General features: G+C 42.1%; 1 protein-coding gene across 9 annotated transcripts in view; it reads right to left on the bottom strand.

Annotated features, from left to right (window-relative positions):
* Nucleotides 1–23,008, bottom strand: part of RREB1 (ras responsive element binding protein 1) — a 138,270-nt gene that overhangs the window by 47,333 nt on the left and 67,929 nt on the right. For all 9 annotated transcript variants that reach the window (XM_086901021.1, XM_086901039.1, XM_086901080.1 and 6 more), the window contains 4 exons: nucleotides 15,497–15,616; nucleotides 13,946–14,148; nucleotides 9,460–9,549; nucleotides 7,943–8,106 (listed from right to left, as the gene is read on the bottom strand). In XM_086901021.1, the coding sequence (XP_086757147.1) occupies nucleotides 7,943–8,106; nucleotides 9,460–9,549; nucleotides 13,946–14,148; nucleotides 15,497–15,616 (577 nt within the window). The remainder of the gene's footprint in view (nucleotides 1–7,942; nucleotides 8,107–9,459; nucleotides 9,550–13,945; nucleotides 14,149–15,496; nucleotides 15,617–23,008) is intronic.

Below are 23,008 nucleotides of genomic sequence, written 5' to 3'. Positions count from 1 at the left end.
TTGCACTGCCATGTGCTCTGAGACTAGAGTCTAATCTGTCAAGTGGCTTGTGCTTATTTGAACTGTGACATGGGTAACAAAGCAGCACTAAGCTACGCTCAATACACTCTGTTATACGGGAGATTTATGTTACTGCCCGTGAGGAGGGCGGCATTACCCTGCCACGTCAGACCACCTTCTCCTCGACACAAATTACACCAGAAACCTAAACTCATTAAGTGTCCCCTTTTTTGCCTTGCAGAAAACCAAAACATAAGAGCCCACAACCTTACAATGCACAAGATTAGACTTTGCTATTGCTTAAAGGCAACACACAGAGAAAATCTAGGACTGAAAAGCACACTGAAGTCTTATGTTTAGGTACCGAGGAGCTCTGGAGATGCAAGTATAATGTTCCTCATTGTGTACGCTTAGGTTCTCAAGAACAATGGAGCTAATTAAGGTCTGCATATAAATCTTAACTCTGCACTTCCTTGCTTCGCTTGATTCTAATCAGATCTCAGCATTCATGTTTTTGTGTTAACTTCCTTTGCTGTTTGTTAATGATAACTGAAGGGGGACACTGTCCAAGCCTACAAGCAGCATGTAACACATCTGAAATCATGGAATCTCCTTTCAGCTCTGAGGGCTCACAGTGGTTCTGTGGCACAGGTCATCCAGAGTCTTTTACTGCTGAAGATACTGGTGGAGGGGTTTTTCTGAGCACCCTGTTTGTGAACCACATGAATTAAATAAAAGTTTTTATATAGTCTTTCCAGAAGCAAATCTACTCAGCATCAGTGAGACAGACAAAAGTTTCTTCCTAGAGCACTTAAAAATACTGTAGACTCCTAGTTCAAATCAAAGACACAGAGAAACAGACTCTTCTCTTACTGCCATATTGTTGTTGAAAAGGCCTCCTTTTCTTTTTTCTTTTCTTTCTTTTCCTTTTCTTTCCTTTTTCCTTTTCTTTCCTTTCTTCTTTCCTCTTTCCTTTTCTTTCCTTTCTTCTTTCCTCTTTTCTTTCCTTTCTTCTTTCCTCTTTCCTTTCTTCTTTCCTCTTTCCTTTCCCCTTTCCTCTTTCCTTTCCCCTTTCCTCTTTCCTTTCCCCTTTCCTCTTTCCTTTCCCCTTTCCTCTTCCTTCCTTTTCTTCCGTCTCTCCTCTCCTCTCCTCTCCTCTCCTCTCCTCTCCTCTCCTCTCCTCTCCTCTCCTCTCCTCTCCTCTCCTCTCCTCTCCTCTCCTCTCCTCTCCTCTCCTCTCCTCTCCTCTCCTCTCCTCTCCTCTCCTCTCCTCTCCTCTCCTCTCCTCTCCTTTCCTTTCCTTTCCTTTCCTTTCCTTTCCTTTCCTTTCCTTTCCTTTCCTTTCCTTTCCTTTCCTTTCCTTTCCTTTCCTTTCCTTTCCTTTCCTTTCCTTTCCTTTCCTTTCCTTTCCTTTCCTTTCCTTTCCTTTCCTTTCCTTTCCTTTCCTTTCCTCCTAATGTAACTTTCTGCAAAACATCGGGGTCCCAGCAGAACACCAAACACATATTCTGGATATTATCTGCTGACAAGAGAGGCCAAAAAGCTTTCCTCCACCTGTTTCCTCCTCCTTATTTACAAAACATGCTAGTAAAAAATGTAACAAACTTTTTTAACTGCAGAGAAAAGCAAAACAGCTATCACATCTCACCTGCATCCCACAACTACAGTCATCAGTTACTAGAAGCAAAAGTTAGTCCTTTGTGTTCATTATCCCTGCTGAAGAATTAGGGCACTTGCATTTGTTGAAGCTTATCTTTCACTAGCATGCTGACAGTGGTTAAATCATCCTCTCACATATAAGAGATGGATTTAAAAGCCTGAAGTACAGTCTGGTTCTTAATATTTAAGAGCACTGCTTACCAATTACTACATTGAAATAAAAGCTCCTTAGGAGATGACCAAAGAGACTTTTCTATTGTGCAAGACAATGAGGGACAGCCTTTTCACACGTGTGAATTGTCAATCATTTTCTGTGTAGCGAGCTCCTTGGCTATTTGTTTTTAGCTTCAAGATCTTGTACCTTCAGTTTTTGAAAGCTACACCAAATTTCCACTTGCAAACCACCAGAAAGCAAACCAAGGCAGTTCCCCCCCTCTTCTGGGAAATAAAAAAGGTCTTCATCACATTTATGCAGTTATGCTCTGCCTCCAAAACTCCCATCTTAAGCAAATGCCAGCCTGCACGTGCTGGACTACAGAGATCCTATTTGTACTTAGAGGCTGGGCATTGTTACTGCGCTGCACCCCACAAAGCACACACAACGTACTGGAAGCAGGCCAATGCCATAAATAACATGGGAGCAATTCACAGGTGGAATGCAGGGAGAGGATAGATTCAGCCAGATTTTGAAGACACTGCCTATTGGACATTTGCAGAGTCACAGGTGGCCTGTGTGCATGCCTGCCCATGACACACTGACTCTTGTTGAAGGGAGCAGGGAAACCTTTGAAGTGTATGCATCTCAAGCCCTATGCCTTTATCAGGGTCCAACACTCATTCTCTGAGCAGTGTATTACAGTCTTCCAGACATGCACACTCTTCATGTGCCAGCAAAGAGGGCCAGTTAAAACGTCAGAATTCACAGATTACTCTCCAGCATGTGCATTTTCTATCTTTCTCAAGAAACTCAGTCAGCAACACACAGGTGCACACATGAAGTGTTGTTTCAGAAAGACTTGAACATCAGAATAGTACCGTACCTTAATTAAAAAGACAGCTGTTTATCTTTCCACAGTGTATTAAAATCAGAAGTTTGGGAAAACTATCTAGTACTGAAAGTAAGATCGAGAAATGAAAGTGCCTTCTTAATTAAAAGAAGAAATACCTTCTTTGATAGGACCCTTTGTAAGAATGCTTCAAAGCATAGCTTCTGTGATCCAGATCTTCCAATCTGAGTTTCAAAGACTTCTGCATGTGGTTGTTGCATGTGGTGTTTCACATGTGCCAAAAAAAAAAAAAAAAAAAAAAAAAAATCCCCAAACTTTGAGACCTGCTCCTGAGATGGTACATAAACAGCACACAAGTACCTAAGCAGGATGTAAATAAAAAGCCATGCTAAATAATTTTGTCATGTATGGGGCAAGGAATGGAAGAAAAGAAAGAAGGTAGACACTTGCTACATTTAGTTCCAAATGAAACTCTTCAGTTAGTTTGCATTACCAGCCTTACATGAACAGTCTGGAGAAAACCAGCCATGGACAATGCTCCTCCGTCTACCAAGCTGGGAAAGCTGTGGCTGAAACACATATATTATCCTTTTACTCTTTTCATACTTGCCACAGAGCCTTTAATAGCTTCCCACTGGAAACTGGCAGGAAGGTCATTTCTCGCCTCCCTTTTGGCATTTATACTCCATTAACATTTTGCATGGAGAGCATGTCTTTGGCAGGGAGGAAAATGTGACTTTAAAGTGATAGGCTCAGACTATCCTTAGTTACAGAAATGGAAAAGGAACTGCTGGCAAAGTATCCTACCCCCAGAGGAATCACTTTTGGAGCAAGTGGAGGCATCGCCCTTTCCACTGAAGGCTGATGCACGTTCTATTTGAATGCAACACAGTAAGTCAAGTAAAATTTTTTCTCTACCTCAAGGTCCCTTCCTAATGCTCACAAACCACAGCAGCAGCCTAACTCCTCTGTCTGCATTTTGGGGAGAGGCAGTGGCAGAGATGGAGTAAGAGACTTGAAACCTCCTATTTGGTGTCACAGTCCATGACAAAAGGGCTTCTTGGAGTTGGGATTATTCACAGATAAACTCCCTAAGGAGTTACTATGACAGTACAGATGGAAAACCTTGGGAAAGTCTTTAGCAGTTGCAATCTTTTCAGTGGAGACAATACACTGGAAATCCCCAGCTCTTAGCTACAGAAACTCTTTATACACCCCCTTCCCCTCCATATAGTTTATGCTCCTGATAGAGATATGAGTATTCAACTTTAATTCACTGTGACTGAGAGAAAGCTACAGGGTCTGTCTCTCTAGCAAAGGGTGAGGCATATCCTAAATTGCTGATTTTCTTATGTACTGATCATTACAAGTGCCAGTTACAGGAATATTAAACTCAAAACTACTGTGCTCTAACTCTTTCCTCTAGATTCTTAAAAAGCCTCATGAAAACAAAGGGCCTAAATCCCTAATCAGCTCCTGATTCTAGAAGGCTTGCTATTTCCAAGAAGACTTGCTCTTTCCAATACTGGTTATAAACTCTGAAAAACTCAGTATCATCTTTAGGTCTTCTCCAGAGCAATTCCTGATGCTGATACCAGGCACTAACAGATCTCTGAGTTGTTTTATCAGATTGTACCAACCCTCCACAAACGGTAGGAGCAGCAGACAGTCTGAGAGCACATCAGAAAGAATGAGAAAATCAGTTTTTTACTCCGGACATGGAGCACTCTCCAGAGACCTTTGCTCTCTCCAAATGTGACTGTCCCCACAGAAGGCTCAGGTCACTCCTGAATAGCCTGGCAGCCTCTAAGAGAGTTTTCTGAGATACCCTGGGCTCAAAGTTCCCTGTTGAAAATCTTGGCCAAGAGTCACACTGGTCAGAAAAGGAGGCAGGTTTTAACCTCTTTTTCTGACTAGTATTGCACAAGAGAGCCTTCCCCTCCACCCCAGTCTGCTGTGCCCATTCAACTTAACTTGTTGACGAGGAGCCAAGGAGCACAACAAAAAGAAATTTGACTTCATGTGAGAGGCTATGACTCATTTACAAATGAAGTGTTGCATGTATTGTGGGAGTCAGGAAGGCCAGCATTGATTTCACAAGTGAAGAGGACATGCAACACCCCAGCAAAGCTACACTAACTCAAGGAAGAGATGTGCAGGAAACAGCGTTCTCACTCACTCCAAAAAAGTTTGGCTGTTGCACAGAAGTTTTACTGTAATGCAAAAGAGCATCAAGTAAGAGCTCTGGAGTTTTTTTCTCCCTTGGTGAAGTGAAGGTAGTGAAAAAATACTTTTGATAGAGATGGTTGGCATTTGAGAGTGTAGCAACATCGGTACTAATTTTCTAACCAAAAAAAGCAATCAAAACTTGTATCCTTCCCTCCTCTACTCAGCTGAATGTCTAATGCTGTGGCTGCTTTGAGGCTGAAAGATATATCAGAAATTTCATTCTGTGATGGAGCAGCAGTAAGCACTACCATGGCACAGTATTTCCCTTGACAAAACCATTCCATTGAACTTTTTTCCCTAAAAGGTCTTTTAAAAGTCTGGATTTAAGAATAGTATAGACACATAAATAAGACCAGAACATGGCAGAGGGGAAAAAAGAGAAGAGAGGATGGACATGGCATAAGCTCACACATTTTTCCCCCCCATTCAGATACCAGAAGACCACCTTCTCCCTCACTCCTCTCCTATAAACTAAGCATATTTGGTGTTAAATCCTGGGAAGCTCCTGCAGGATCTTCACAACTTACACTGGTTCTTTAACAGCACATCACAGGTTTCTTCTAAACCAGTAACTCCTCTCTCTGACCCCATGTTGTGCAATAGTCCAGGGATACTACCATGCTGGCTACCAGGGGAATATAAGAATTTTTTTTTTGGCTGGTTTGGACATACATCTGTCACTACTTAGATACTGTAGCGCAAAAATAGAGAGCAGTAAAAGAGGAGAAAGATGGACTTGCATTATCTAGCTGGTACGAAAGAACAAACATGGCACCACCACAGATGTGGCCTGCAGGAGTTACACATGAGGCAGGACCTGGCAAACAGGTCCTTGCTCTGGAATCCTGAGGCAGGAGTAATTTTGAGTGAGATGCATTCAGCCACGGTACTGACAGTCCATTGGACATGATGCTCCAGCTAAATTTGAGATGCCTGAAAAAGAAATCTACTTCAGACCATCTTAGACCAGAAATACCTGTTTCAGAAGGAGGTACTGGTGGGCAAAATGAACATCTTCCTCGTGAGTATGCCATAACACCAGATAAAAAATTTGATTTCACTTTGCATTTATCCTCATCTGCCTACTTGCACATTCATGCTTTCCCTCAGCAACAAGATCCAGCATTACAGTCAGTTATAACAACAAGAAAAGGTTATTCACTGAGAAAGACCAGAAGGCACAGTCTGACAACCACAACTCTCCTTTAGCAGAACCAGCACATTTCAGTGTGCTCAGAATTTTGCTTGTCATGGGTCTGGGGTCACTCGCTGCAGAGATACCAAGCTCAGGAACAGCCTTCTGCTGCTGCAGAAGGAAGGAGCTTGACAGAACCAACAGGGACCTATCAGACAAGAAAACTTTTAATATCAAGATTTCACTGGCATGAACTTAGGTCTTTCTTAGCGCTGTCAGTAAATACAGAACTCCATCCCCGTAATTTCAGGCATCATCTTATTAAGAGAAAAAATTAAAACCAAACTATCTCCTCATCAGAAAGTTCTCATCTCTACTTCTTTTGGGCAAGTCACTGAGTCTGGCAATTCTGGCTATAAATTTGCCACGGTAAGAGCTGATATACAGGGAAACCTGCATAAGCAAAGTTGACTACATCAATGTCTTATAGGTCTGGAGTGAAGTTTCAGGGGAAGCCTCCCTTTCCTGCTTCTAAGGGAGTGTAAGAGATGCCCAGTGAGCAAAAACCCAAATAAACCACGCAAACAGTCCTTCAGCAAGCCGCCAGACACAAGTGACTGACCATCCCAGACTTCCACCACTGGAAGTCACCCTTGGATACTGACAGTGGCATCAGCTGCAACTCAGCAGTGGCCCTGCCTTCCACACGTCACACAGAGTAATGACCCAACCTGGCAAACGTGGCTCACAACACCTCTGGTCAGATGAGTCAGATGTATGATTTATTCAGTGCCCGAGGCCAGTATCTCTTTGTGGTTTTCCCTTCTCATTTTTATCTATCTTGCCACATCTCCCCAATTCCAATCAATTGTAAATTAAATTAATATGGAATTACAAAACTGCATTCCCTCTCTTTTCACCCAAGCGTTTAACGTGAGCAAAATGATACAGAAAAGGTAACGCTGCTAGCAGGTACTGCTCCTGTTGTGCAGGATTATGTTATCTTTCCTACTGTTATCAAAATCACCCCTTCATTCCACCTCTAGCACACTGCTTGGAAAATTATTGGTAATAATCAAGGGAAACAAGACGTCTTCCTTTCCACACAGAACCAGTCGGTAACTACCGTTTCTGTCACGGTTAAAACCTTTTGCTTGTAAGCAATATTCTTTTCCTCCACCCATCTTACAGTTTCTTTGTAGGTTGTAAACTCTTTGATATGGGGACTAAAGCTATGTGGGAATCCATGAAGTCTTAATCAGTTCTGAGATGTTCCACCCATGCAAATAAATGAATAGTTAATCAAGGGATGAGAGAGAAGGAAAATCCATGTGCTTTAACATTTTGTTTCCTCAGTTGACTACTGTACATATTGTTACATCCCTACAAGGGAAATTGCATTTGAAAACTTGAGCTGCAGAGAATTTGCCAGACCTATAGTGCAGTAAGTCGTCTGTAGTGCAAACAAATATTGATGTATGTATTTAAAAACAATACTGAAGAGGCATCTTTGTGATGGCACTTGAATATCTAAGTACATAACACCCTAACAAAACCCCAGATGAATCCATGACTCTGAAGCTACGAAATTAGAAGCTTGGCTATATATTTTTATCCCCTGAGAAAAATCCATTTGTCATACTACTACTACTGAAAAAGAAAAAATAAAAAAGCTATAACAACTCTTGGTAATACTTAAAGAAAGCTAGAAGGTCTTTCTCAATTCTGATTTCCTCCCACTACTTAAGCATCCTAGTAGCTGTAGTGTGTGTTATGCCACATTTGTAGGTCACAGATACTCCACATTTCCTGCCCAAGTGTCATTAGTCAGCCTGCTAGTCCCTCCAAGGAAACAAAACAGCCCCCTAAGCTGTGATCCTTTCCAAACTCCTGGGGCACGATCAGAACTCACCTGTGCATGTTTCCATTGGTGGTGAAGGACTGTCCACATACTGAACATTTATAAGGCCTTTCACCTGAGTGCACCAGCATGTGGCGATCAAGGGAGCTCGCTGAGCTCAGAGACTTTCCACAGATGCTGCAGGAATGGTCTGTCCCTCCAGTGTCAGTGTTATGCTGGAGAAAGCAATGATTTTTTTTTTCATTGAACGCCTCTTCTGAAGTGCCAGTAAAATATCAGCAAGAACTATAAACATCTTAAATTAAGCAACTCTGAAGAGCCTCTTGGCACAATACCTTATATGAAGGTGTGCCCTGTAGATACCTCTCCTCCCCAGCCCTCCTCCCTCAACTCCAGCCCCCCTCCTCCCCCCTCATCTTTAACCCCTTAATGCACCAGCAGCACAAGAAACTGTTCATACAGCCTGCAATGCAGCATTTCTGCTGGGTCTGCAGCAAAACAGGATACAGAGGGACTCAGCAACAACCCATCAGACAAACAGTACCCTGGGATACTTTAAACTGTGCAGTGGTTAGGGGTTGTATGAGCAGTAAGGAAAGAGGATGGAATTATGAACTTCACAGCAGAAGATGGACACTTAAAAACAAATACTCTTTAAAGATATTTATTTTAAACTTACTGCATAATAAGACAATAAAACTAAACTGCTTCTGAGTGTACACGCAGACTTCTATTTCCTTAAGAATGCATTACAAGGTCAAGTTATGACCATTAGCTACTGTGCTAGATGTACCACTCTTTCTTACTTGCATTCAGAGACTTGAAGATTTCTTCATATACAAAAAGCCCCCAAAAAAAACTCCAGGAGAGTAAGAAAAAAATAATTAAGTAACAATTACGGTACAGGAGGAAAAACTGAAATAGTAAGTATCTAGTGAAGCCAGTCATCAACCACACCTTAGCATCCAAAGCAAAACCTTCTGCTAGAGAAAAGGGCAAACCTCCTTATTAAGTATGCATATATTTCAGAAGGAGCAAGAACAGGCCTGTAGCTGACAAAAAAGCGCATTATTCAGTGAAGAAGAAAAGAAAAAAAAAAAAAAAAAGCCTCCCAAAACTGCTATATCCTGTGAAAGATATGTAGAGGCTCTTCTACACTAAGTTGGTTTAAAAAATCATGTCTTCCTGCTTCTTAATTTGCATGACCAGTAAAAAGATCTGTACTCAAACAGGATAATGAAACAGGACTTAGGCCCCATGATGGAAGTGGTTTTCCGGATCTTTAGGATACCTTAAGCTACGCAGAACAGGACACACATCCTTGTTTGAGCCACTGGCTGGGGGGTGGAGTGCCAGGCAAGGAAGGGAGGAAAATTACCCACCTCAGGGTTAGGATTGTGGGGTGTGTTTTTTGAAGAAAATTCAAGGGAAGGCAAAAATAAAAGCAAAACAATGGAAGCATTTCATTGGCTTACACATGGAATTGTTTTTCACCACTGCAAAATGCAACTTGGCAGATGAAACACTCTTAATAGAAGCAAGAAATCAAGAGCTGGTCGTGTGCATACCTGACGAATGTGCATAGTTAGCTGGTGCTGTGTAGTGCAAATCTTTTCACACAGAGGACAGGTATAGGAAGACTTCTCTTCTTTTGTTTCCTGTGGACAAAAGAGAACAAAACAATCAGTGGGAATATCAATGTAAAAGGACTAGAAAGCTGTCAGTAATGAGGATGGAAAAACATAATCCATCCCAAGTACTAAAGGACGCTGCTAACAGAATAACTTGCATTTATACATTTATCATCTGATAGATCCCTCAAGCAAGTTTCAGAAACTTCTGAATTTTTAAACAGGCCTTTTCAACTACCATAGAAGTACAGCAGCTGTTTTAACAGCACACAGACACTCAGCAGTAGCAGTTTAGGACAGGAAGTGAAGGCAATTGCAAGGAGCTCAAACTGCCAGGAGGAATTTAGCTGACCAGAAAGTAATTCCTGGAATACCGTCAGAATATATGGGAAAACATCATTATTCTTCTGAAAGATTTTTAATAGCACAAGTTGTCAGAACTTCAGATTTTCCACCCCATCTTGACAGCAAGGCACTATCTTGGTGCCCTTTTGTAGGGGCTGTATGTTCTGCTCCACGGCTGACTCAGAAGGAAGAGTGGCATTTACTGAATCACCAGCACCATTTCCTTTAGCATCCTGTGTTTCTGCTGGAAGCATCCCATCCAGGCACACCAGCCAGGCCCCACCCTTCTGAAGCTTGCAATATCTGATGAGATCATAGCAAGAAAGAGGTGACAATGCAGGAATGTACGTGACTCCAAAAGAACACATTATGAACCCCATCATTCTCCGCCCAGGTGAGAATCAGGAGGAACCACGGTCAAACCACAAGCAAAAACAATGCAGTTGACCAAGAGAGCTCAACCTGATTTAAGTATGCCCTTGAGACACTGAGCAAAGCCACCACTGTTCCAGCCAAGGATGAAATGGCACTCTTGCAGGAACCAAAGCTGTTTGCCTCAATTTGTCCACAAGGATAGCTACTGGATGATGTAAAGGGCATTTTCACAGCCTCATCAGGAAGCCAGGCATGGCTTATGCACCAATGCCTATATATTAAAAGGAAGATGATTTGGCACTCAAAATTAAAACTCAGTTTTCCATTAGAATGATGCAAGTTCCAGTGACAAGACAGTACAAAAAACATCTCTGAATGACCAATGGGAAAGCATATTTTTTATCCCAAGTGTTATTTCCTACTGAAGTTCTTTGCTGGCTGTCTTAAGTATCATTAGTAAAAGCTTGAAAACAAGCAAAAAGCAGAATCCATTCTCAGCAGCTCTTTAGCTGCAAGTAAATGGGTATGAGTGTGTCTATGCATTTCCTCTCTCCGTACAATTCTCTTCCCCCAGTGATATTCCAAACTCATCAACTCAGAAGCAACCATTTCCAAGTTGTCAGACACCAGCATTCACAAAGAACATTGAGAATGATTAACCCAAGTCTCTGTGACAAAGTCTCTGGCACATTAGGATGGCAAGATGCTGACACAGTGTTAGAAAACTTATTTTTTTATGTCTCAATAAAGCAATATCCCCTCCTGCATTATTTGGGGAACCATTCTAGAGAGTCCCTGTATTACATTTTGTTTTCAAAAACAGGGCCATAATAATTTTGCAAAAGCTTCTGTGACCTGTGGACATGGATGAAGAGCCATTTTACCATTTTGCCTGAAGAAAATGAGTCTTGAGACTTTGTTTCTAAAATGAAAGGATTAGGTTCTCCCCCTTCTCCCCACTCTTTTGCTTGTACATGTTTTTCCAACTATATTTTAGCCTCTACATCCCAAAGGTAATCACTGTAGGCCACACATACAGGCCAAAATCTAATGTACTAGCACTTGCAAAACATTAGAAAGAAGGCAAGAAAGGCTGCCATTATGAAGTCTGAACACTCAAAGAAAATTAAAATGCATTATCTCAGCGCCCTTCCCCCATTTTTTATATACAAACATGTAATTCACAAACATTCATTCCATCCTACTTATACAACTTTAATTTCACTATATGCAACCTGACCGTGGAGTAATGTTCAGCTCCAATTATACTGCACCCTGTTAAAACCTGGCTCAAGACAGAGAACAAACACACTGTGCTGTGAGGAAAATCCCTGCATACATGCTGACAGTTTAGATGATGTTTAATCCCTAGGCTATTTCTGCAAAATTATCAACCCACTACTGGCTTTTTGCCCCCCTTCTCTTTAAACGAGTGCTGCAGTTCTACATGATGCAGTTGCTGATTCCAAAGCCAGCTTTCCATACTGCCTTCTCTGCAAATCAGCAAATTAACAGAAGATAGAGTAATTACTGGTTCACCTTGAAGCAAAGATCAGAAACACACTATAGCTCAGCCACAGCAGATTAGTATTGAATCTAGGGTTTATTATTAACTAAAACCCAAACTTTCTCCAGTGGTCAGACAGGCTACATGCTGCATACCGAAACACAGCTCAAGCAAATCCGTTGACTAACCCAATCCAGACCAAAAAACATTAGCATCCCCACTGTAAGAGTACCCCCATCCACCAATTTAAAACACAGCACTCAGCTACCCCACAGAGCCAAGATGGTGAAAACACAGTTCTTGAACTGAAAGATAAAATTAGCAGCTCATTTGTCAGCTACTCTCCCTTTAGTAAGTCAACCTGGCACAACTGCTCTGCATTCAACTGATGGCAAATGCTTTTGGAGTTGTGCTTTAAGCCTGTCTTTCTCCAGCCCAAAAAAAAACCTCTGTCACACTTTTAATTTTCTTCAAGAGCAAAGCAAATGAGAAGTTAAAATACATGCAGGCTTATGTGAAAACATGCTTATTAGACTATGGGTAGACAGCAGCCAAGATAAAGTCAGCATTATAAAGAGAACCATAGACTTTGGGACAAAGGTTCAGGGCAAAATGTTTCGCTGCCAACTCATGGGAAACAGCAGTCAGGCCCAGAAAATCAGCTGTTATTATCCTTGAAATTATAATAAGGGGCATATTCTGACCAGAATCCGAGATCCCTGCACTGCTACACACTAAAACAATTCATTGCTTTCATTCTGTTATGCTGAAAGTGGAAATTTGGTGTATTAGAGTCTGCTAACAAGACTGATACCCACTTAGTATTTCACATCTCACTTCTATTTTCTCAGTAATGTAGCCATTTGCCCCTATGGCCTTAACAATCTTTCAGCCTAAAGACAAATAGACTATTTACTACGTTTTCAGTGTATTTGTTTATTTTTATGCTGTAAGAATCCCTCTTAATCCTGTCACATTTACTCTAGAGCTTCCTTTGATTCAATGCCCACTGAAATACCAGGTGGAATAAAGGTCACCAACACTAATAAACTTCCCTGAAGCCAGACCACATGCTGTACCGGTGGACAGCTGTGTAACAGCACTGCCCTGAGACTGGTCTGGACTCCAGTGCCTCACTTCACATGATGAAATCAAGGAACCAGGGCAGCCCCTAAGTGAGAACATTGTAAATAAACCTTAGAGCCAGGTGTTAGACAAGAGAATCCCACAAACACAGCTGTCTGTATACTGCCCATTCCTCATTTAAGGATGTCCATTTACAGCTAATGGCTTTTAACTCCTTTCATGCTAAAAAATCCAAGACAAGTCACAAGTCTGGCAACTGGGCAGCTACTCAGCAAGCTATTAATAAACTACTATAGGAACATCACATGAGACATGCCTCTCAACCTTTCTGGTCCCTGTTACATCTCGATTCATTTACAAAATCTCTGTGCTTCACCTCAAGCTCTAAGTCAAATGACCACAAGGATTTGGGGGTTTTCTTGATAGTCTGCAGCACCTTCTTTGGAGCTTAGCCCAGGAAGAGAAAAACACAGATATAAATAACTACAGCTTAACTGATATGACTCTCTCTTTTCACTTGTTTAAATCAATATTGCTATCAGCTGGTGCCATCAACTGGTAAATGGAAAAACCCTGATAAAAACTACATATATTTACTCTGCAAAATTAATACAAGGCATTCTGCAATATTTCTTTTATTAATAAGGAAGTTAAGGGCACCTTACACTACACATATGAACTGAGTATCCTGATGAATGTTTTGTTCCAGAACCACTTTTAGCCATAAATCACTTGAATCTTCTGTGGGGCAGCTACGCTTCTCATGAGATTATGTGAATGCAAGAGCCTGGAGAAAGGATGCAGGAAGACAAAATGGCAATTCTTTGGTGACTTTGTTGCTGCTAGGGGCATCTGCTAGACCAGCTCACGTTGCATGGCACCAGAGCTTGTGCTCGAATGTTTTACATGTCAATCCAAACAAGCAGACCCAGTTTTCTAAGTTATGGTCTGCAGAGATACCAGAAAATATAGAGGAACAATGGCAGAGGCAAGAAACAACTGGTATGGGGAAAAAAGGCAAAACAATCAAAGAAACATAAATTACATCTTATCACTTCCCAAGCAGCTGCTTGTCTCCCCTTTGCCCTCCCTACACTTAAGTTTACATACCTGGTTCCTCCTGCCAATCCGATTTGGTGCAGGAGACTTTGAGGGGGATTTGACATTTTGAGAATTCCCACCGTTTTCAGCAATCTTCCCCACATTCATCACTGCTGACATCATGGCGTCAATGGAGGACAAGTCTGCTCCGTCCAAACTGTTGGGTGAACTTGGTGATACCTTATAGCTGTTTAAGCTTTCCAGCTGCTTCTCTGGAATTAAAAACAAAAACACACATAGGAGTTCCTAGGCCATCTTAAAAAAACCCAAACAACACACAGTATTTTCAGCTGCCTGTAATTCACACCACACTCTGCTGGATCATCATGGAGCACAGGCAACAGGTCATAACTGGAGTTCTTGTAACAGGACAAGCTTCTCATATTGGAATGCATAGGACAATGTACATTTTTCTCATAGGACATTCCTATATTCTTCATTTTCAACCTTATTCCAATATGGAGCTTATAGAATGATTTACTTTATGCTCTCTTGCTATGAAACGGTATTTGTGGTACCTTGTGATTACCATGAACTAGTAGAGCAGTACTGATGAATGCACACTCTGGCAAGCACAATCATTCAAGCAGGCACATGTTTTAAACAGGACTGCACAATTAAGGCCTTAGTAACACCATGTAGGGTACTGGGTTATCTCTTAAGCGTGGTTTAAGCCAGCCCTGTACGCGGAACAAGCTAAAGGAGCAAAAATCCAACGAAAACAAAACCCTGTATCCCCCCTACTGCCTCTTTACTGACACAGATGGCACATACGTGATTTTGGTATACCAAGCCATACTAGTCCATGCAGAACATGTGTAACATACATGACTAAGGCCACAGCTAAAGCTGCTGAGGTTCAAACTTCTCCATCACATGCTGTAAGTAGCAGGGATGCTCTTATCTAAGACACCAATTTTAAAATACACCTAAAATCTCATCTTTGGTTTCTTAACATATGGACATGTCAACACACAGGAAAGGCCTTCTATTTTCCTCTTTACAAGTTTGAAAAGGAAGATGCTTTCAAATTAAACACTCCTTTCCCCTCTCAATAAGTTTTCCTAACAAACAGGAAAACCCTGCAAGTCTACTGCTCTGTCATATCTGGTGGAAAGCACAGAATCTTAATGTGCGCTGTGAGTTGTCACTGCAACAGAGGAGTATGTGAGGGTGAACAAGGAGGAACACGTTTATCTGTGAGCATTTGATCTCTCCATAATACTGTCTTTGGAACATAAGTTTGAGGATTATAAACAGGTGGTTTTTTGAGGCTAAGTTATGTGGTGCCAAGTTACTGCGAGCCAAGAAAATCTTCGTTTGGAAGCCTGCAGTGGTAGTTGAGAATTTATTTGCCCATGCTTCTGTTCAACCTGTTTTATACTTTTCAGATAGATAAAAGTTAGGGATGGGGAAAAAAAAAATGTATGCACCAGAGCTTTGGCTCAATGTGTCTTATACTCTTCACACAATAAGGTGTATGGATGGGTGAGAAATGCTTCTAGATTCTTAAATGAATGCCTTAATTTATAGAATCACAGAGCTAGTTGAACCAATTACCTTCATCTTTCTCCCCTGATTGACTGTGGCTCTCTTCTGGGTTGCTGGTCTCCTCACTTAGTGTAGTATGCACAGTTGCGTCTGGCTCTTCAGCCTCTTCTTCAGCAGCACCCTCTAGCACTACATTGAGAAAGAAGGAAAAAAGAGAAAGGGAGTGAGCTTTTATGGAAACCGTTTTAGGAAAGTAAGACTACAGCCCTTTATTTTGAGGGCTCCCCTGACTAACAGATAGGTCTGATGACAGAAGCACATCAGCAGTGCCAGTGGAGCGCCAAGTGCCCACTCTCATGAGTGCCCAGGCACTGGGCTGGGAGATGCTGCTGCTTCTGCCGTTGGCAAAACTGGGCAAAAAAAGAAACCCCTACCAGCTTGGTCTGCAGTACTAAGCCAGCAAAAAACTGGAGGAAGAGAGAGCAAACTAGCCTATCACTGACAGTAGTAACATTTGATTAAGAAGTTGGAAGAATATTCTGCACCTAGACAATTTAGGTTTCAATTTAGATTCAGTTTCATACATGCACTGCTCCCCTTTTCTCTTCTTGGAAGATTGACATTTATTCCAATACATGAATCTGTGGTGGCCACCTTCTTCCTTCTAGCAGTGGTGAAATTATTACAGAGGTTTCTGGGACCATCTGGCACATTCCTCACATTCACTGCCCAAGGTTCCCACATGAGTTGAAGATGTAAGTAACCATTGTATGTTCCAACAGAATTCCTCCACACCCCTTTCTGCAACCACAAACTTATCATGCTATCATTGGGGTTTAAGGAAGGGTGCCTGTTCTCTCTGGAGAATGACAGGGCACTTAAACATCATTTTTAGAAGTGATGTGGAACAATCAACACATGAGAAAAATGAGTTCTCTGCCCACAGCACTCATGGCTATAGCCTCTGGAAAAGGTTATTTGTAATATGGAAAACTACTGATATGTTTTTAACGGAGAAATACACCTTTATAACCTTACAGGCAAAATGTTTATTTCATTATGAAAACAAACACTGTGGATATTTCGTCATCTCAGATTTACAAATCACAATCAGTAAGCGCAATACAGGTTATCCTTTTATCAAGAGAACAGACAATTGCCTTCAAACCACAGTTAACATGGATTTTTCCTTTTAAAATAAATTACATCTCAATAACATGCAAATCAGTCATCACAACACACCTTCAAATGCTGTTTGAACAGCATTTGAAAACAATAAACGACTATGTTACCCCAACTGCCAACAATTTGGAGCACCCAAGAATAGGCAGGCAAAAAGAAAGGGCCCACCTAGTGTCAAGCGGTTCCTCATTTCACACCATGCCAGACAAAGCAGAAGATTCAACCTTCCTACATTTAGCTGCCAACCTTCTAAGGAACAGAACACAGATGATCTGGCACAGCAAGCCACTGCAGTCTAGAGACAAAACGTGGGACCTGACTAAGCCCAGGTAGTGTAAGGCCGAGGAAAACATCAACCAACCTCTTAACAAACACTGCTTTCCATCTGCACCTTCAAAACAAGAAAAAAAGACTAACCTGAACAACTCAGAATAACTTTTCTCTAATTATTTTTGGTTTTTTCTGTTAAGAAAATACTAGTGATCCCTGCGACACAGGGACTTCTTGCTCCAAGGTGAGACCAAGCACCCATCCTTCTGTGTTTTCTCCAGTAATTATGGGAGCCAGTTATTTATTTGGCTTTATTTTGTCTAAACTGTTGTAACTGCTGTAACTTTACTGTTATTTTTGTTTGTTATTTTGTTTGTTTTTAAAAATGGTCCATCTCATTCGAGAACAACTTAATTATTTCTTTTCCCCCTGCCCCTTCTTATTTTAATCATTTAGCTGGTAGTTGACTTACTTTTGAATAAAATAAGCAACATAATTATTTTCAAGACTGGCCTAAATCTAAAACTGCTTGCTCTATCTGCTTAGCAGTATCAAAAATAAGGACCAGTTTAAACTATTTCAAGGTATTTCTGTTAAAAAAAAGTAAGTGCTTTAGTCCCTCAAAAAAATCCCCTAAACAAACAAAATACGCAATTCCTTCCAAAATATACAAATTCGTTCCTCTTTCAGCCGATACCCAGCACATTAATGTCACCACTGATACATCCTGGAAGAAAATCTATTATGTAACTGTGAAGATTCCCGTGTTTGCCAAGGTAACTTTAAGACAGCTTAGTAGCTTCCCAGAGAACTAAAGTCAGAATTCCTAGTGTTGCTTTTAGCAACACTGAAAATGGGAAATGCACAGAGAGTCTGCAGAACAGTCAGGCATATATCCACATTAAAAAACTCTACTGTTCAGAAAAACCTGTCAACTTGCTCCCTGTTTTGTTGTTTTCTTTTTTTTTTAGGAGGAAAACTACATATTATACTATTACAGCCTTTCATAGTTTCTATGAGCCAATGGCTTTTCTTTTCTGAATCCAAATATCTTCCTCCAAAGGCAAGCAGATATATGTAGTCAGAGATCTTGTCCTTAAAACCATTTTCTGCACATTAAAAATTTCCAATTTTGAATGCAGTCTAGAGATCACAACTGAACTGCATGCTTTTATTTACCTGTGTATTTTCCACTCCCTTGCATGAAACAAAAATGCACCACTGAAACAAAGACAACTGCATGAGCAGCACACACCAATTTCAGAAGCATAACTTTCTATTTGCAGTAGGATATAGAAACAATAAGAATGCTGGGCCAAATCACTCCTTCCTGTGGGAAAACCCGTGGCAGAGTGCCTTTAGGCAGGAACATACTGAGAGATTTCTCTTGCAGGTTTTTTTTTTTTTCTTTTTTTTCTTTTTTTTTTTTCCTCTTTAAAAAAAAACGCATCACTGAGAATGGGAAAGTGTTGGGATTTTCTTCCACAGCACCTATGAAACTCATGGATTCAGACAGGCAGCAACCAGCACAGATGCCATACTGCCTTCAAGACTGTAAACCCACCCAGCTCACACCAAATGCCCTGGCCTGGAGGTTGTGCTGATAGAGCCTCCTTCCTCCCTCTCCCCAAAAGAAAACAAAGACCTCCAGGAAAAAGGATAAACAGGAAATAAGCTGAGAAACAGTGCAGCCTCAGGTTGCATTTAACATCGGACCAAAGCCTCTAGGAAACAGGGAAGTGGTCACAAGCATTCAAGCCATCTTCTACTTTGAAGAAACCCCCCAGTGTCACATTCATCCTGTGTGAAAAGGAGGAAAAGCAGAGAGCAAGTGACTAAACAAGAGCACTGACAAATGGTAGGGCGACAGGACCAAACGAGACAGTGCAGCCCTCTCTGCATGGCCACACCAAGAGACCTGTCTTTTCTGCAGGAACATGTTCCTTCCACTTGATGAGGTTGCTGGCAACATGAAACTCAGGCAATTTCCATCCCACAGGGAGCCCTGAGGGGCCTATAGCTCCTGCTTCTGACAGAGGTCCACCCCGATGCCCCACATGACCAGCTAATGGGAGAGACACTGCAAAAGCAAAGCTTACAGAAAAAAAACCACAAACAACAAAAAATCAAACACAAACAAACAAACAAAAAAAAAGCCCCAAAAAACCCTGTTCCTTCCCATTCAGTCTGTACAGGAAGACACTTGCTAGACCTATTTCCTCCTTTGGGATAAAGTGCGACTCCACTGTATGTTAAAGCTGAGCCCATCACTCCCCCTGCTTTGCTTATGTGTATTTATTTGGAGTTTTTTGTTTGTTTGTTTTAAGACCACTCTAAACAGCTACAGCTGTTTCTCCTTCTGGTGAAGAGCATCACGGATGAAGCAAAAAGGAGAACACAGGCCACAGCAGAAGGAAGAAGAAAAAATGATGAGTCTTCATAGTCACAGTCACTTGACTTGCAACTGAGAGGCAGCTACAAAAGCACAGAGCAGCACGTCCTGGCCCCTGGGAGCTGGTACAAGTCTCTGTTCCAGATTGCTCCACTGTCTTTGCACATGAGCTCTCCCTTTGGAATAGATAGGAAGAAATGCACAATACAGGCAAGAAGGGGAAAACCTGGTACACACAGCACAAAGCTGCCTATTGTTTTGCCTTCCGAAAAATACCCACATTAACGTTAAAAGTAGAAACCATGCACTAATTGGGCCACAGAAAGATTAACACTCTTGGCCAAATAGTTTTATTGGTTTCATTAAACATACTGTAGTATTTTGTATAGAACACAGTGGGGGAGAAGAAACAGGGAAAAGAAAGGACAGGTTTAGGAATGTGCACCCCCACCCACCACGCATTTCAAACCACTTTTTCCCATGAGGTCCAAACAGGAATCCTGAGCTTTCTTCATCATTTCCATCTTAGCAACACTATTAGCTTAGTCAAGGCTTTCCCACTGTTTTTTTTCCTAAGTGGCACAAAAAAACCCCAAGGATCATTTAAATGAAGGCCAGACCTGCTAGTATACAAATTTAGACAAGAACAGAACTTCAAAGAGAGATATCGCATTTGAATAAACAAAGTTTACTGTTTATCCTTGAGATTTTAATACCTAAGAATCGCTACACTGCACTCCAAACTGCTTCTGATGCACTGGTCTCCTACTAAGCTTCTACACAGAGGAGTGGATTTCACTCCCAGAGCATGAGGCAATGCTCCCAAGCACAAATGGTCACTCCCACCCCAAAAGAGACGCATGCTATCACCCGCACAACCTTTTGAACATAACTTTCTATCAAAGCTGGCAGGAAGGAAAAAGGGTGAAAAAGCATCGTGTGGGAAGAAAAAAGAGTTAACACTATTCAAAGCATTGCCTCAAGGCAAAGGAAAACCAAATGAACACAGTTTTCCCAACTGACCTTTTTTAATACCAACTCTGCCCTTGCTACTGAAGTACTGGTGCTGACTCTGCACCCCAGCAGCAGAAAATTACACTGGGAGTGTCACCTCACTGTCACCACTGCTGGAGCACCAGTACAGAGCAGAGCAGCCCATGGGGAAAGGAAGACACACAAAGAAAGAGAGTGGCATGGGAGTAGCTGGTGGCTGCTCTTTCACATAACAGAATGCTACCCCAAAGCTTTGGAACTTGCACCTGTAAGTAGCATTTTCCTCTACAAAAAAACCCAAAACCAAACACAAAAACAACAACCAAAGGGAGTAAAATCTACTGAAGGGTATTCTCTGAGCACTGAAGAAGACAGACGCTTTCTATAAATTCTCTGAGCTATTAGTGAAGCAATCATTTTACCTGTTTTAGTGCAGGTATAATACTTTGCCTCTTGAAATAACCCTGTGAGTCTACAACATCCATATGTCTAACTTGTATATACACAGATATACCCAGAGATGGAATAAACAAGTGATCCACATGCTCATGGACATGCCTTAAAACTGAGTTATGGACAATCCTCTGGTGGGAGGGGAAGAAGCACTAAACAAGAACAAGATGATCCCTGTATTTCCAGACTATTTTGCATGCTGTTGCTATAACACCTAACAGGCTAAATTTTAAATATTCAAACATATTTACTCCTCCTGTTTTATTTCCTTGCAAGCATGATGGGATACATGTGCACATTTAGTTTTTATGTAGCTTTGGAAAATCCATTTTTAGTGACTTATGGACTAGTAATGCTCCTTAGGACTTTGGCTCAGATGACCAGAAGCTTCTCTTCATAAAGCATATCAGAATTTGAATTTAGCTAATGCCTTTAGTGAACAACTCTGAATCGCTGTGATACTCTGGCATTACATTGGTGCAATACACTTAAAACATGGAAGTTGTACTAATATAACAATGAGACACCATACGGGCAAAGCAGGGGTTTCCTGGGTGAAATTCACCTTTATGCAATGCACATAGCTACTGGGCAACCTTAATACAAAATGAATTCATGCCCATCCTCTTGGCTCTGTGCTCCATTAGCTAACTTGAAGAGGGAAGCCATGTTTGTACCTTTCCCAAGAGCTGTGTGCTGTGGGAACAGCCCTCATACAGGAGCCTGTGCTGTGCTAGGCTAGAACACAGACAAAAGCTGCTCTGGCACCAAGAGCAAAAGTGAAATCTGACGGCCCCCTGACTCCCAACAGGAAAGCCCAGGACACTTGGTAATCACCTCATAGAGTTTGATTTGAGCCTGCACTGAGTTCTGACCAACAGTACCCTTTTTGGGGACAGCAGTACCACACAGAACACACAGCACTGCAAGAACTGAAATAACCTATGGCTGCATTTAGGATCAGCAGCTGATGATGAATTTTGAGACTTCTAATGCCTTAGCACTCTTTTCCCTGACCAAAGATGTGTCTGTGAGCTGCTCCTCATCTCTCCTGTTTCTATCAGCTTGATGGTGAGTATCTGGCCCTCCAGGAAGCCTTTGTCTCAAAACTGCAGTTATCTTCAAGAGCTTGCTCAAGCAAAAAGGAATTTGAGATTTGAAGACAGCTTAACAAACCTGGGACCATGAACACCACATTTAGGCAACAAAATAAAATCATGGCAATAGGAAAGTAAAACAAGTGGCTCTAAGCAGACATCCGTTCATTCCTTCCCATGTTGACAACTGCAAACACCCCTCCATCCTCATCCTTGCCTGCCTGCACAGCTGTGAAGAGGCCAGTGGGAAGGGAATCTGGCTTCCCCCAGTCACTGGGAATCATGGCAGCACAGGGGGAACACGGAACAAGACAGGCCTTGGGCTTTACCCAGCACATCCCCTCCCCTGCGCCCTCCCCACTGGCTGAGGAAGGACACAAAAGCAATACTGTCTGTCCTTATAAGCTCTGCTTTGCATGTGTTCAGGGAGTGGGGACAGCTGTGCGGATGGCTCACAGAGTTCCAGGAAGTCGATGTGTTTCTTGGCTTTAACTCCAGTTTATTTGCCTTAGATGAAGTGGCAACCCGACAAAGTCCCTTCATGTCTCCTCTGGGCTGGCACTGGCTGCAGTGGGGCAGCACTCCTTGGGACATGGCCCAGGGTCTCTCCCCACACTATCAGTCTTCCCTAGTCCAGTTGCTGCATCTCTCACTTGGGCCAGGGCTGGCTTACATCCCAGAGAGCAAGGGGACAGCCTTGGAACATTCTGTGGGAGAGGGTGCGAGTCCAGAGCAGAGCCAGAGACTGAAGGGAGTGGGCCCTGAAGGTGGGGTGGAAGTATCTTGCAAAGACAGGACAGGTCAGGCAAGTGGCATCACACCGCCTGCAAAAACCACTGCCCACATGCCCCTAGGGAGCCCAGGAAGAGGCAAGAGAGCAGAAGGGCAGGGGGAAGCTGCCATAAGGACCAGTGGGCAACCCCACCGTGGCTTGTCTCCATGTTCAACAGGCTGAGGAAAGGGAGATGCATCTGTCTGAGGGGAGCCCCAGCAATCCTGGGGAAGCACAACCCTAGGGTCAAAACCTCATATCCTGCTGCTGCTGCCATCTCAGACAAGCAAGAGGAGATGAAGGATTGCAAAATGAGGAAACAATCAAAACGTAGCTTTGTGTTTTTGTTGCTTGGGTTTTGGTTTTTTCCACTTTCACACTGCCCTGACAAACCCACTTGACTTAAAACCCTGGGGGGAATG

This window comes from Cyanistes caeruleus, chromosome 1, assembly GCF_971803275.1.
Source record: "Cyanistes caeruleus chromosome 1, bCyaCae1.hap1.1, whole genome shotgun sequence".
NCBI classification, from domain to species: domain Eukaryota; kingdom Metazoa; phylum Chordata; class Aves; order Passeriformes; family Paridae; genus Cyanistes; species Cyanistes caeruleus.
The sequence above is the reverse complement of the archived record's forward strand: the minus strand, read 5'-3'. Positions and strand labels throughout refer to the sequence as shown.